Below are 14,944 nucleotides of genomic sequence, written 5' to 3' on the forward strand. Positions count from 1 at the left end.
CAAGAAAATACATTGTGTAAATGTAATTTCTTTTCTGAGAGTTTTTGAGGCTTCCAAGGACGTTTGGGTTGCCAATCTCTGAGGATGATTTTAGGCTTCTAAATTAAACATCACTGGACCAACACATGGTCCATCCAAACAAGCCCTCAAGCAAATTCCAATCGACTTGGATGATCTTCATATGTTCGACCCCGAAAAAAGAAAAAGAAAAAGAAAAAAAAGGATGCTCTTCGAATGAAAGAGCACCAACGTTATCATCAAAATTCAAAACAGCCTGCGGTGCCTGGGTGTGAACAACTGACACGTGGCAAGCCCGAATATTTCATCTTCACCTGAAGCCGTGTCAAAGAAATCGATCATCCCACTCGCATGCAACTTTTGGTTGCCGAAACTAAAATATCTACGTTCATCATATCCGCAGGAAAAATATCTACGTCCACGTTTCGCCGTACTACCATTCTTCCCGAACTTTCCAGCATTTGCCGAAACCTGCAAGACTTTCTTTTTCGCAGATATTTTTAGAGTTTCTAGAGCCCCAACTTCTGCAACCGCCATTAACCTTTATAAATGCACCTAGGGTTCCTTTTTTTTCGTTCGCTGTCGTTAGCAATGAGTTCTTGTTTGTGACTGCACTCGTCTGTTTTGTTGATTGAAGCAATTCTATGCTCTTTGCATTTTGGTGGTTGTCTGTGTTCGATGGTTCGGGGTTGATTGCATTCGGTGATATTGATGGACGCTGATTCTGACGCAGTAAGCTGCTCATCATCATACTACAGCATTCTCGGTGTCGATTCGGATTCTTCTCTTGAAGAAATAAGGCGCGCTTATCGTAAGCTGGCAATGGTATTTAGTAATCAGTGCTTTCCTCTAATTATTAGCCCCTCGTTTTTTCTGATTCCTTGAAGGCAAGATTAGGACAATATGTTAGAAGTCCCGATGATTGAATCTTTCGCCCTCTTTCTTTCATAGTTTTGATTCTTCATAATTAACTTGAAATTAATTTTTGGTTAGTCTGCGTATGCTATCTATCTGTGCTTCCAATTGAAAGGATTTCACTCAATCATTTGCTCGAGAAGAAATTGTGGTTGAAGAAATGTGTAGTTGCAGACGGATAGGTTCTGAATTTTTGATTCAAGTCTGGGCTATTATTTAAGCTGATATTTGGGACAATGTAAATATTGTTGGACAAAGGTACTGATGTAATTGGGTTTTTCTGAACCTGATGTAGCGATGGCATCCGGATAGGTGGACAAGGACACCTTCTCTACTGGGTGAGGCAAAACGAAAGTTCCAGCAAATCCAGGAAGCCTATTCAGGTATGATGATTTCGGATCCTCTACCAACTTTTTTAGATAATCTTGCACTTTCAAGTTTTTGGTTTATATCTCTAATTCTATATATCTCATGGGTCCGTACTTGGGCTTCGGTTTTTTGTCGGAATAATTTCACTATAACTAAACTTTTCCCCGACTCTCATATGGAGCAGTATTATCGGACCAAAGCAAAAGAACGATGTACGATGCAGGCTTGTACGATCCCCAAGAAGAAGAGGATGAGGTAAGTGCTTGTTCAGGAATTGCGCTTCTTTCGATCGATATGTGGGGTTCAGAATGACCCTAAAATCACCTTTTGTTTGTTTTTTATGATGTTGATTTCAGGGGTTTTATGATTTTGTGCAAGAACTGAAGACGCAAGTGAGCAGAGAGGTATCGTTCGTAACCCTGTCCGAGTATCTGCTCTGGTGTTGAAATTAACTTTCTGCCTTCCTTTTATATGGGTTTTATTTTTTATTGATTGGGGCGTTCAATTAGCAGTAATTACAACGCGAAAAGAACTAAGTATGGCCGTGGTATCACTTGGATGTTTTCAGTCAGAAAAAAGCAGGGAAAAATATCGACATATGTTTGTGTGGTGTGTGGTGATTGGTGCAGGAACGGGTATACAGTATAGAGGAGTTGCAGAGCATGCTAATGGAAATGGTTCAAGGATTCGAGGATTCTTCATGGCATTTCGGAACCTCACCGGTCGAAGAGGAAAGCCAGTGCTCAAAGAGGGCCCGGCGGGATTCGAAGGCCAATGTAGGGTCACATTTTCAGGAGCCTGGGTTTCATTTCTATGAAACGAGGGGTTACTGTAGCTAGGCTTTTGTTTTGGTTTAGTGATCAAAAATAAGTTTTTGCAACTTGCCAGAACCTACTCGGGTGAGCGGATGTTATTAGTAAGTGGTGGTGTTGGTGTTGGTTTTTGTTTCGGGATGTAACTGGGCTTTGTACGTCGTAAAAGATGGGCTTCGGAACTGGACAGCTTTTGTGGGCTTGTCCAAAATTATGTTGATATGGGCTAGTCCACTATGTCCTTGGCTTGAAGTGAGGTCTCAGTTAAAGATAAAAAATGCAAAATTATGAAATGGAGTGTGGGAATAGCCAGAGACAGTGAGCTTTTGTTGAATATGAACAGGATGTGTGAACCGAAGGAGAGAGAGTAGAGCAGGGAAGGTGTAAGGAAGGAGGGTGGCCGGGGGGGGGGGGGTCGTGTGAGTTGTATTGTATATATTATTATTGCAGATGGCATTCATCATACCCTCCACTCTCTGAATTATTTACATCCTGACAACGATTGATGTGTTTGTGTCAAACTTCTATCCTCATCTCAATTATTTTTCTGGTTCGCCTTTGTTTAACGTTTCATTTCATGACCATCCTTGCTTTCACCTAACCTGTCGCGTTCCCTGTTGACCTCTCGAAATTTATAATCCTCTTTAGTCTTCTCAGGATACCCCAAAAAAAAAAAAAAAAGAAAGAGAGAGAGAAAGAAAGTTTCCCTTCGGACATAGACTAGAAATTTCCTCTGATAATTTTTATATCTAATTTAATACTGAGAGCTTGGCTTATATTATACTGATTTAAGCAAGTGCCTTTTCTATTTGGGTTACTGGACTCGTAGTCGGCGACCTTTTCTTTCTTTCTTGTTTTTCTATTGTACAAATTGATATATAAAGGTGAAATGTAAAACCATTCAGAAAAAAACATCTATTTTTCGATCGATGAAATTCATATTGACCTGAAGCATCGCTGCTATTACGTGTTCCATGATTCAAAACTTGCTATGACATAACAAGTTGTTTAACTCAAGTTTACATCAACGACAAAAGCATGGCGCTGCAGAAGTTGCACTTTAACAATTAAAGAATATGATGACCAAAGCCATATGATCAATTCAAGTATTAAGCACATCGCTTTTGCTGATGTCTTGGGTGCGTACCCCTGATCACATTCCTTCCGTGATCCACAGAATGGATTCAAGCATTAAGCTCACTAGTGCTAAGCTAATAAATTTACATATAATTATGTAGTGTTTGAGGAATGTGCACTTGTAAATAACAGTATTTCAGAACAGAGTGGAGCCCACAAGGGCACATGGAGTATTGAACAAGGTAGAAGAAATGGGCTTAGGACTTGGAAGTCTGGTATCTCTGGTAAAGTAGGCTCCCTAGAAGACCAGTACCTGCGGTGCTCTTTAGTTTTCCCCTACAATTTAAAGTCCCCATGCACCTGATAACGTAAGAAATCCTTCACCTTCACCTTTCTTCCTCTAACTTCTTTCTCTTCCTCATCACGCGCGACCAAAACTCTGAACTCCTCGTTCCCTACCACATCCGACATGATAATCCAAACCCATCCTCAGATCAAGATTCCTGTGCCGATGAACTTGTTCCTGCTCGTGATTATTTGTGTCGTTTATACGGCTCCTCTGCTCGCCGCCGCCGTGGAAACAAGGAAACTTGATGACACCACCGTGCCTGCCACCCCAAACAGCGGCCAGAAGTGCACCCCATGCGATAATAACTCTCCCCCTCCCAGCCCTCCGTACTATCCATCACCGCCGCCTCCTCCACCTTCTCCGCCGCCGCCGCCGCCTACATATTATTACTCGCCGCCGCCTCCGAAAAAAACCCCACCGTCGCAGGATTGCCCTCCACCTCCCTCATCGATCCTATACATCACCGGACCTCCGGGCAACCTGTATCCCGTGGATGAAAATTTCAACGGCGCAAGCCGCCGGAGTTTTGGCTCTGCCTTGCCGCTTTTAGCTGGCTTATTGGCAGTGCTGGCCTTGTGGTGATCGGCGAATTGCCGATTACTGGCTTGTGAAAGGTATTAGAAAGGAATTTAATTTTTACAAAAGGCAGACCAGAATAAGTTTGTACTGTCAGGTTTTAGTTTTTAATTTACTACCAATCTACCATATTGTAATACTATTTCTTTCTGTTTCATCCTTCCGTGATCCCGATACTCGTGAATAAGTTCGGCAGCTTGTGTAGAAATTGAAGCTTCGATTCTCTTATCTCGAATTAATTGTCTGAATTTCGGGGCAGTTTTCATCCCAAACGTGATTCACGGTCTTACGGATCAGAATTCAGAAATGCCGTGGAACTTGGATAGCTGAATTGGAATGCATTTTTCAACATGCATCAAGAAGTCTTTTAAAAAAAAAAAATATGTAAAACCTATAATCGTTTGAAGGTGATATATAGAGTACAAGGAAGTGATTTGATGAATGAAGATAACAGATCATCCACCCAATTCCCAAACACAGCCTGTTCTCTCAAATTGCCGTGTGATGTTAGAAAAGGCGCATTAATTAAATAAATAAATTCAATTAGGTGGTCCAACGTCTCGGTGCTTTGAATGAATGCTTTAGTGAGGCGTGGCCTAGCATGTTCATATTTACACATGTCCAACTCGGCTTCATTCACTTTCTGGTCTCTTCACGTCTCCTTGAGTTTTAATTACAGAATACATGTGGCACGTTCCAATGTTTTGTTAAATTTTAACCGAAAAAGTTATCAGACTTTGGGAAGAAAGGGGAAAAGTATAGGTATACCAGGGACACCTCACACTTTCTCAAAACTTGACAGTATTATCAGAGAAGTTGTCAAACAAGACTCTTGAACAATGAAATTAAATAGTCATCTCTTTTTATAAGCATTATTAAAGAGTCGTCCTTAACAACGAACAGGATCATTGAAATGAAAATTAAGACAGATGCATTTTAAGGAAAAATGTCAATGGTGCTACCCTTTTATTGATCTTTAAAATATCAATGATAAGAGTGCATAATGGAAAGGACACGAAAAATATTACGTATTAAGTATTATACCCTAAATTACCATTGACCCATGCGTAACAAAATTTAGCGATTTGTTTATAGATCAATTCGATGGCCATTTATGTGTATCGAGTTAGGGTGCTTATTTTCAGTGGTCCATATTTCAATATTTAAGAGCATGTTTGGAATATTAAAGTTTTATTTATAAAATAGAGGAAGGAAAGAGAAATTTGTATATAAAAAGAATAGCATTGGATCACAAAATTATTTAGAATCCTGGGACCAATATGAAATGTCATCTAGCAAGTATGAACGATTAACAATGAAAAAAGCGATGTCCAAAAAGCAGACATTGCAAAAAGGGCCAGGGATAGAGACAAGACGCGTGACTAGTGTGAGGAATTTCATGGTTATCATTTTGGTAAAGTGGATATAAAATGAAGGAATAAACTATGGGTGCTGTATGGGATTATGATGTCAGAGTTCAATTGAATTTTATCGTTCCTGTGATGGGGAAGTACAGAAGGTGTCAGTGTCCTGAAAGATCAACTTCGATATTCACCAATCAAGTCATTTGTTAGAGGGACCTACATCGCAACGTTTCGCCCCTTAACTTAGTTTTACATTTTTTTTTTCACTGTTTTTATTAATCCATTTTTCAACAATAAAATTAACCCCGCTAGGTAAATTCTGTGGGGCGCGCCTCCTTCCCTGAGCCTCCTCAATGGATAATTGGATATACTATACGGTTTCTTCTTGACACGACTTGGGAGTGTTTAGTGTACAAACACATTCTGAAGCCGCAAGATAAGCCCAAAGTTGCATGAATCAAATTATTTATTAATATTTTATCCTATCAACATATTAATGATCGAATTTATTTAATACGGTATATCGGTTCATTCTAGATTGATTTGATCCTGATGTGGAAATTTTGATTTTTTTTTATTTTTTTGGAGTTAATGCTTCGCTTACTTTTTTATTATTAAAAGAATTATCACTTTTGATTTATATTTTTTTATAAGTAAAATTACTCATTTCAATAAATATTTATTATGTATTTTTTAAATCACTTTTCATAATTTATATTAACGAGAAATAATTAATGTATACTTATATTGATTAATATAGGATATTTTAGTCTTTTTGTATTTTCAGTATAATGATTATAGTTAATCAACTTTCTAAAAGTGTATGATTATAGTTTTTTTTTATCTTATACATAGAAACAAAGAAAGTATTTTATTTACTTGTAATTAATGTGATTAGCAACTCTAATCAATTTAACTACTAAAATATTGATACGCTACATAGAGATATCCAAATATTATTTTGGTCCCACTTTAGGCAATTTTTTTAATGGAGTTTAAATTGTTCCACATGAAAAAATTTTACAGGATTAAAAATATTGTCATGTATACATCAAATTTAAGAAAAAATAAGGCTTTAAAATCAGCAAATTAACATCATACAAAAGAAGTAAAAATAAGAGAAAGTATTGTCATTTCCGGTCATTCATTAACTTGCGTCTCATTATCAATATTAATAGTATGGTGGTCGATTATATATGATAAGTTCAGTATAACTTGAGAGATGATGGAAATTATTTTAATGCATTAGTAATACTTCAAATTAGGATAACATAAATTTAGTGTATCTATACTGCCAACCTGTTTCTGGAACTTTGGATACATGCTTATATGAGAAGACAACACTAACACGTCGAGCAAGAGGGGTCCCCTTTTTGTTTGTTTTTTGTTTTTTTTGTTTTTGGAAAAATTACGCTGTTGCATATCTTGGAATTTGCATGCGAGACTTTAGATTAAGCTGACTCACCCCCCTTTCCAAGTGAGCCAAGCGTGGTGGTCACGCAGGAGAGGTCTTTCACTGAATTGGATGCACCTAATTGGAGTAGTTAGTAACTAGTTAGAAGTATTTTTTCAATTCTCATCCATTTCATTATAGACTATTCTTTTGTTTGGTTTTTTGTCTATGTTGGGCGATGTCCTTTAACACCTTTCATCCAACTTTGACAAACCAATTGAGAAGAGGGGAGATAACACTTTTTTCCTCTTGGTTTGGTGCTCCGTCCACTGATTTATCGCTTCAACGTCGATCCCTCCCTTCTTTTCAATGGATCGTCTATCTTTCTATGCGACACTTATTTGACTAAACCAAAATAAACAGCCGGTGCATTATATTTGCAGACATGAACATCTAAGGTAAATAAATATTCTACCATTCAATTTTAAATAATTCAAATCAATCGATGACATCAGTAATTAACTACAAATTATTTAATTGTAGAGTTTTGTTACCTAAAAAGTATAGCATTTGTTGAATATTAGATAAAAGTCGTGCAATATAATTTAGATATAATGATTGGAGTGAAAACCCATTTCCCATTTAGGCCAACTTTGAAGGAAATGGACTTTCTTTGGGGGTAATGTTTAAGTAAAGTAAGATAATTTAAAGCGCTTTATATTTTTTTTCTATTTTACTTCTAATCTAATTCTTTTTCATAAAAATGAGAGACGTGTACGCCTATCCATGTATTCACACAAACTTGCTCATCCCAAAATTCAAAATTGCAATATCTCTCTTTGAAGGGGGAAAAAAAAAGGTGTGGTGGCTTAGGCTTGAGTTCCATTTCCACCCTACTGCTTGCGTACTGCGCAGAGCAGTGAAGAGTTGAGAAATGCACGGCGTCGTAATTAGGAAAGTGCAAAAAAGTTGGGAGTCATGTTCATAGCAGATTCTTCAGCTAGCCTCTCGGAAATTTCCGTCTTGCTCATTAATTTTCCGACCGACATGGACGTTAACCAATTCACAAAGAAACGTCGCACGGCAAGCAAGAATTGACATGTATAGTTTCCCTTATTTCGGTATAATTCAATTCAATACCAAAATTAATACGTTAATTTTATTGAAATGTAATCTAACTTAACTGAAAATATGGATGATAAATTTTTAATCGCATATCACTTGTATGGCTCACTAGTACTTTGCAGTTGGCACCGTATTTGCAGTTTTTTTTTTGGTCCTATACTTTATTTTTTTCAACTATATTAATATTAATGTTAATTAATATCATAAATATGTTTACCTATTTTACTGGCTTTTTTAAGTTTACCTATTTTACTGGCTTTTTTTAGTTCAGTTCTATTGATCTCGAGGGTTACTAATCATGCATATCATATGCAATGTGTAAGTTATGGAGAGACAAAAGCTCTTCATTTTGAAGTAATGCATTAAGGAGAAAATAATTGAGGTGTTAGATTAATTAGTAAGGGAATCTTGGAAAGTTGAGGACTGGTGCGTGAACAGACAGAAGCAAACAAAAAGGAACAACTAATAACGTATGTTGAGGGATTGAAATCAAAGGTTGGGAATGTTGAAGGCCAACTATCAGTGGCCATTACCACTACCACACGTCAACTTAGGAAAACCGATACCAACTATACCACTTTTAATTTCCACCGACACCACACCAACCCAAGCCTTCCTTTTTGATTTTCAATACACTTACTTATGTGGCCTATCAATATTTCAGTTTCACTTGACTGTTGACACTTCAATTTTTTCAAAGAAAAACTTTTCTAGTAATAACATTGCAAAGACTTTGACTTACCCTTGGTCCCAGTAAATAAAAGAAAAAAGCGCGGCTTCAACAACCCTTTTTTGTTTGTTTATTTTATCAAAGTTTACATCACTATTCAACAACCCTTACCGCATGAACTATGTTGAAGTGGTGGTTAATTATAAACTTTAACTATTACTGTTTATGTGTTAATCTCGAGGAAATAACTCAATATTCATACTCTTGCTAATTTGAATAAGCCTAAAAAAATCAAACCAAGCCCAGTTACAAATTTATTTTTTTAAACATATATATTATTAAATATTAATTAGTCCCTTAATTTTTAGTTTATTTTACATCGAGAGACCTATTTGAGTATATTATTATATATTTTTTAAAAAATTTAAAACATTCACGCTAATGCGTTATTATATTTTTATTATTTTAAATCTATAAAACATCTTTCAAAGATATTAAAAATATATTTTAATCTTGATTTTTAAACTATACGACCCACAAATTTTGTTTTTGAAAAATTTGAGTCTTTTGTACTGCTAAGTATCCTAAAATTATATTATATATTTTTTATAATATAAACATAATTAATTTTAAAGTAAAAATTGAAATTTATTTTAAAAAATTTGCTAATTTATGTATTTGGGTTAGTCTGAATAGACTCAAGGTTAAAGTCAAGCTTAATTATTTAGGTTTTTTTTTATAATTTTAAGCTTGTTTGAGTTAGTTTGTATTAAATACAGCCTAATTAAAAAACTCGCCGACACGTGATAAAATTTTTGTTAAATATAAGAAATAACGAAGACTTTGCAGTTGAGGAGTAGACGTAGGGAATTGATAGTGTGTGTGTAAATGATTGAGTGAGAGAGGGGCAAACAGTACAGGAATTGAGATGTAAAAAGGCTAATGAAGAGGCGGTGGAGAAGGAGATGAGGCTAAGTGGTGTGTGGGGCCAGACACGAATTAGGCCGACTTGTCATCATCATCGTGGACCATTAATATATGAAGTTATCGTTATCCGCACTCGTGTCTTCCTTGTCTCCGATGGTTGCGTGTGAAATGGATTTGTGAGGTCCAAAATTTCATTAATTAAGCCTCTCAACTCAGCGTGTGTGCTGATCGCTTCCTCCATCATTTGGCAATCCCCCCTCTATGTTCATCCCAAATACCCCTTAAATCTAAAAATATAAAATATTTTTTAAAAAATTAAATATTTTGTTAAGATATTATTATTATTTTTTACAAAAGCATTATCATTAAATAAATTATTTTACATTTATTTTAAAAAAATAGATATAAAAAGATAGAGCTAATTGAAAGATCATTAATTATTTTATTGAAGGGTGAGATTCGGTTAAAAATATATTACATTTTTTAGGTACCTTTTTGCTATTGACACTTATTTTCCATGCCTAATAATCCATACTCTTAATTTATTCTCTCACGAAATTAAATTACATATACATCAACTTTTCCCATTAATTAACTTCCTTATAATTTCCCCCAATATTCTTATCATAACAATATTCTTTCGTGATCCTTAATAGAACATTATTTGTCTAATAAAGCATTAATTCCCCTTCGCGGTCAAAATTCCTGCGTCGTCAAACATATTTTACAATACTCTCTAATTGATTAATTAGGTGATGCATTCATTCTCTATTCTCTTTTAAATCTTCGAAATGTATTGATTGTTTTGAGGAGAATATTGTTCTTGGGTACTCGATCGAGACAAAGCCTGCAAGATCCAATGCAGGGATATTACAGCACAAATCTTAATTGGCGTTCTCTCAAATGGGATGAAACTGGAAAAGCACGATGATGATGATGATTCTGGATCTTTCGTTGAAGGGAAGCATCGTTTTTCTTGTGAGAACACACGCCAATCAAACACTTTGACCAGTTTCTATCACTCGGGATCATGGAAATCCATGCTTGCTCCTCTCCAAGGAAACCCCTATCACTTTCTCCAACACTCTCTTGCACTGATCCTGTGACTTTTTTTTTTTTATCTTAAACAATCTAATTAGATTTTATGGCGTTTGACAGACTTGATGATCATGAGCTTAAAAGTTTACCTGGTTTGATAAGTTCAACCCTGAAAATAATTGAAAACGAATTCAAAAAATAAATTTTAAGCAAGGCCCAAGGAAAAAAAAGCAGAGAGAGAGGGAGAGCTCATGAAGAAAAAAGTATTTTCTGCATACGAGTTTGATATGTTCTTTAAAAAGTGTGATCTGGTTTTAAAGTCAGCAAATAATTACACTAATGCTTGTTTACCACTTTAGCTAATCATCAATTGCTACTTTAATTGGTTTCTTTGTTTTTGTGAATTCTCATTGAAAGATTTCTTCAATAACTAATAATAATGACTTTGACACAACTATTTGTGATGCCCATATAAGTGTTCTTCATACTATGCTTCAACCTAATTGAATTTGTATTTTTTTCACAAATAAGACATTCAAGTTTTTATTTGATACTATACTTTGACAAATTATCATATGCCGAAAAGTCATTTATGATACCAAATAGCAAGACTCTCAAATTAAATTTTTTCTTTCCCGTACCTATGATACACCTCAACACTTATCTCCTATAATAATTTAAATCTTTAATTAAAAGAGTCAAGCAAATGTCTGTCATTTTTGGGTTGTTTTAGCCCTGAAAGTAGCATGAATAATGTAAGATTTTCTTTACTAATCCATAATTAACTCTATAATTGAGGTAATTACAAGACTAACCCAAGTAAATTATTAAATTTATAAAATTTACATAAATGAAATTTTAAGTTTTCAAAACTTAACATGCTAAAAAAATTATTTCATAAATTAAAATTAGAGTAAAACATGTATACGGAAACATGATTATCATACAAGTAAGATAACAACAAATTGGGGTAAAAAAAATAAAAATAGTGATTTTGGCATAATACGTTACAGAATCAAAATTTATGTTGTAGCATTAAATGCAAAAACACATGACAGCAACGGCAGATTTTCTAGTCAAATTTTTGACAAGCCCCACTACTCCGTCTGATATCTGATTGAAGTAGTCTAAATATCTACGGAAAGCTTTTTTTTAAACTCTAACTAATGGCACTAGTTTCATATTCAAATCATTTTTCAATCAAAAGTTGGACACTAAAATAAGAACTTACCCATTTATGCTTTCAAAACATAATTAGGATGTCTAAAATTACAACCAAGTGCCATAAGCTCACAATCACACTTAAACTTACCTATTTTAGATACTTAATTAGTGATACATATTCATTTCTAAATAATATACATTCATTTAGACAAGTATGAATCTTTTTATAAGTCATGCCAATAGCAAGTAACATTTGTTTTGCTTCATATATGTTAATATGAAGCTCATTCACTTAGCATAACATTACTTTAAGAGTTGCAAGAAACTCATTAAAGCTCTTGTCACTCTACCTGTTGCTTGCTTTCACATTGTACATGTAACATCCTGAAATTTAAAATAATATTAATTTAAATTAATTAACAGTAAGATGAATTAACTCGGGTCTTAATTGAATTAGTTAGAGTAACTAGATGGCCTTTAGGTCCATTAAACCTTATATGAGGCTTAGAAGGGACTAGAGGACTCATTGGGCTACTTTAGGCACAAATTAACTTACGAGATGTGTTTCAGATAGTAAAATGGTAAGAAATTTTGAAAGAGAACATGAAAGGAAGGGTGGAGCTTTACCAGGGTTTGCCATTGGAGGTAGTTTCAAGCCATCTAATCCTTGGTTAAGGTTCCTCTTCCACTCTTCCTCCTCCTTCTTAATTAGTCTTAGGAGTTTTCTAGTTATGGGAGTTGTTATGCATAATGGCAGACACATCTTACTCTAATAACTTCAGTAGAATCTAATGATGGTTATTTAACTTTCTAATCCTTGGGTTTTGCTAATGGTAATAGTTAGAGTTGTTAATAATGGGTTTAAAAAGTTAACAATAATGTTAAATAATTAAGTTCAAGCTAATGAGATTAGCTAATAATGTCTATTGACCTTAATGGAAGATAAATAAGTTAATGAAAATGAGTTTTGAGATTGATTTTTGCTTAATCATGCTTAACGAGGGTTTAAGACCTTAACTATGATTAAGGCTAATTAATAACAATTAATCATTAATGATGTATGTTAATCTCAATCTATATATTGATTGCTTCAAAGCTCCCTTAGAATCAAGATCAAACTCTTAAAGTGGTAGCCTAAGCCTTAAGGATTAAGGTAACCAGGAGTTAAATTTTTATAAATAATTATTGTTTGTAATTATGAGCTACATATTATTGATTACGATGAATTTGATGATATAAAATATGTTAGTATGTTGGTATTGATTATTGAGAATTATGTGGCTATTATTAGTTTAGTTATATGATCAAGTTATAATATATGCTTAAGTGAATGCTTAGTATTATGATAAGCATAAGCATATGATTATGGCATGAAATTGAGTATTGGTTATGTTTTCTTGACTTGATAGTATGTGCTTAATTATGAGATAAGTTAATTAATTTTATATTATAATGTATCATTGAATAACATGAGTATGTTACATGATTATGGAAGGGTAGGAGTTTACCCTAGTAAGAAAGGGCAATGTGAAAATTTCACGTGATGTAGCCTCCATTGATATTTGCACATGGTGGTTGGCATAGTTGATTTAGGTGCATTTATGTCCATTGTCCTTTAGGAATGACATGTGTGAGCATGCCGCTTGAGACCACCAACTTCCTATAAGGGACGGTGAGGGTCAAGCAACTATGATATCCTAGAAATTCAAGAAGGTTTGAGAGTAGGGAGTGAGTACATTGGCCAAGTAACCCCTCATAATTAGAGAGTGGCCTAATCCAATCATACAAGTTAGTCTTATATGATAGCTCATAGATTCAGTTAGAAAATGAATAAGGATGAATTGCATATGATCATGCATAAATGACATCATTGAATTATATGCGTGTGATTAATGATTAATAGTTTTATGATATATGTTGAATATCAAAGGAATGTTAAATGTTAATCTTTGTTTTATGTGCTTGTATTTGTCATGCTTTTATGTATTTGAATTTATGTACTTTGGTTATTAAAATTGTATAATCTCACTCTCGTTTGTTGACACTTTTTTAGGTGACACTAAGAGAAAGGCTGAGGGGAGATGCATCAAAGACCAGAGAAGCATGGGTTCATAAGTAAAGTTCTAATTATTTAGTTTATGTATTTGAATACTTATTATTACTAATATTATGGGCTTTATGGTTAGATTATATTTATCACTTATATGTAGCCCCATTTTTGGAGTTGAGGCCAAATGTGTAAATGTATGATTAAATTATGATTCTCAAATGAATTAGCATGTTGAGAAGTTAAATATGTAAGGTTTGATTATGATTTATGTTGGATATGATTGTGGTGGCTAGTAGCTAATTATGGAGGGAATATACTTGATTGATAAGTTATAAATGTGACAAGTATATTTTAACTCCAAGTGTTTCAAGATCCTCACTTCATATCGAATTGAGGTGAAATTAAATCCATTAATTAGAGTGTTTACTTGTCTATGTATAGATGCTTAAATAACCTTAATTAAAGGTTTGAGCTGAAAATTATGCATTTCAAAAGTTAAATTTTAATTGTTATCTTTTCTATGCTATCATGTGCATTATGGTGGAATACTTCGTTGGCCACAACAAACATGTCATATGCATTGGCTGTGACAATTTATTCACATCTAGATTCAAAATTCTGATATTCATAAATTTCATATCTATAATTGTGATGGTTTTCAATTTATTCATTAGACGATCATGTTTCGTAATTCCATTAATTGATTAAACAACTTTAATAACTACTTTTGGCTACAATTATTTTTGCTTTACTTCAAAACAAGAAGAAAGCCTTATCACTTAAGAAATGCCAGATCGGAAAAGCACAACTTTTTGTGCCTTCTCTTTTCTTTTCCCCCCTTTCACTATCAACGTCATGCATTGATCCTACAACTTTGTTATCTTAAACAATCAAATTAGTTCTCATGACGTTTGATAGACTTGATGATCCTGGGCTTAAAAGTTTACAAGTTCAACCCGAAAAATAATTGAAACCAATTCAAAAAGTAAATTTTAAGCAAGGCCCCAAAAAAAAAAAACACAGATAGAGTTCATAAAAATATTTTGCGCATACGAGTTTGATATGCTTTTTTTTTTTTTAGAAGTGTGATCTGGTTT

General features: G+C 34.2%; 3 protein-coding genes across 3 annotated transcripts in view; all 3 read left to right on the forward strand.

The window, feature by feature from the left end:
• The window catches only part of LOC129312155 (NEP1-interacting protein 1-like), a 70,340-nt gene that overhangs the window by 43,784 nt on the left and 11,612 nt on the right, over nucleotides 1-14,944 (forward strand). The gene's annotated exons all lie outside the window — the stretch shown is intronic.
• On the forward strand, nucleotides 367-2,807 carry LOC129312158 (uncharacterized). The gene is made up of 5 exons (XM_054954770.1): nucleotides 367-843; nucleotides 1,229-1,316; nucleotides 1,487-1,557; nucleotides 1,659-1,706; nucleotides 1,932-2,807. The coding sequence occupies exons 1-5, from the start codon at nucleotides 730-732 to the stop codon at nucleotides 2,139-2,141; spliced, it is 531 nt and encodes a 176-aa protein (XP_054810745.1). The 5' UTR covers nucleotides 367-729; the 3' UTR covers nucleotides 2,142-2,807.
• On the forward strand, nucleotides 3,395-4,351 carry LOC129312160 (extensin-like). Its single transcript, XM_054954772.1, has one exon. It carries the CDS (start codon nucleotides 3,661-3,663, stop codon nucleotides 4,120-4,122), a length of 462 nt encoding a protein of 153 aa, XP_054810747.1. The 5' UTR covers nucleotides 3,395-3,660; the 3' UTR covers nucleotides 4,123-4,351.

The sequence above is a fragment of the Prosopis cineraria genome, unplaced genomic scaffold (genome assembly GCF_029017545.1).
Source record: "Prosopis cineraria cultivar Desert tree isolate PC_DT_omini unplaced genomic scaffold, ASM2901754v1 PC5, whole genome shotgun sequence".
In the NCBI taxonomy this organism is placed as follows: Eukaryota; Viridiplantae; Streptophyta; class Magnoliopsida; order Fabales; family Fabaceae; genus Prosopis; species Prosopis cineraria.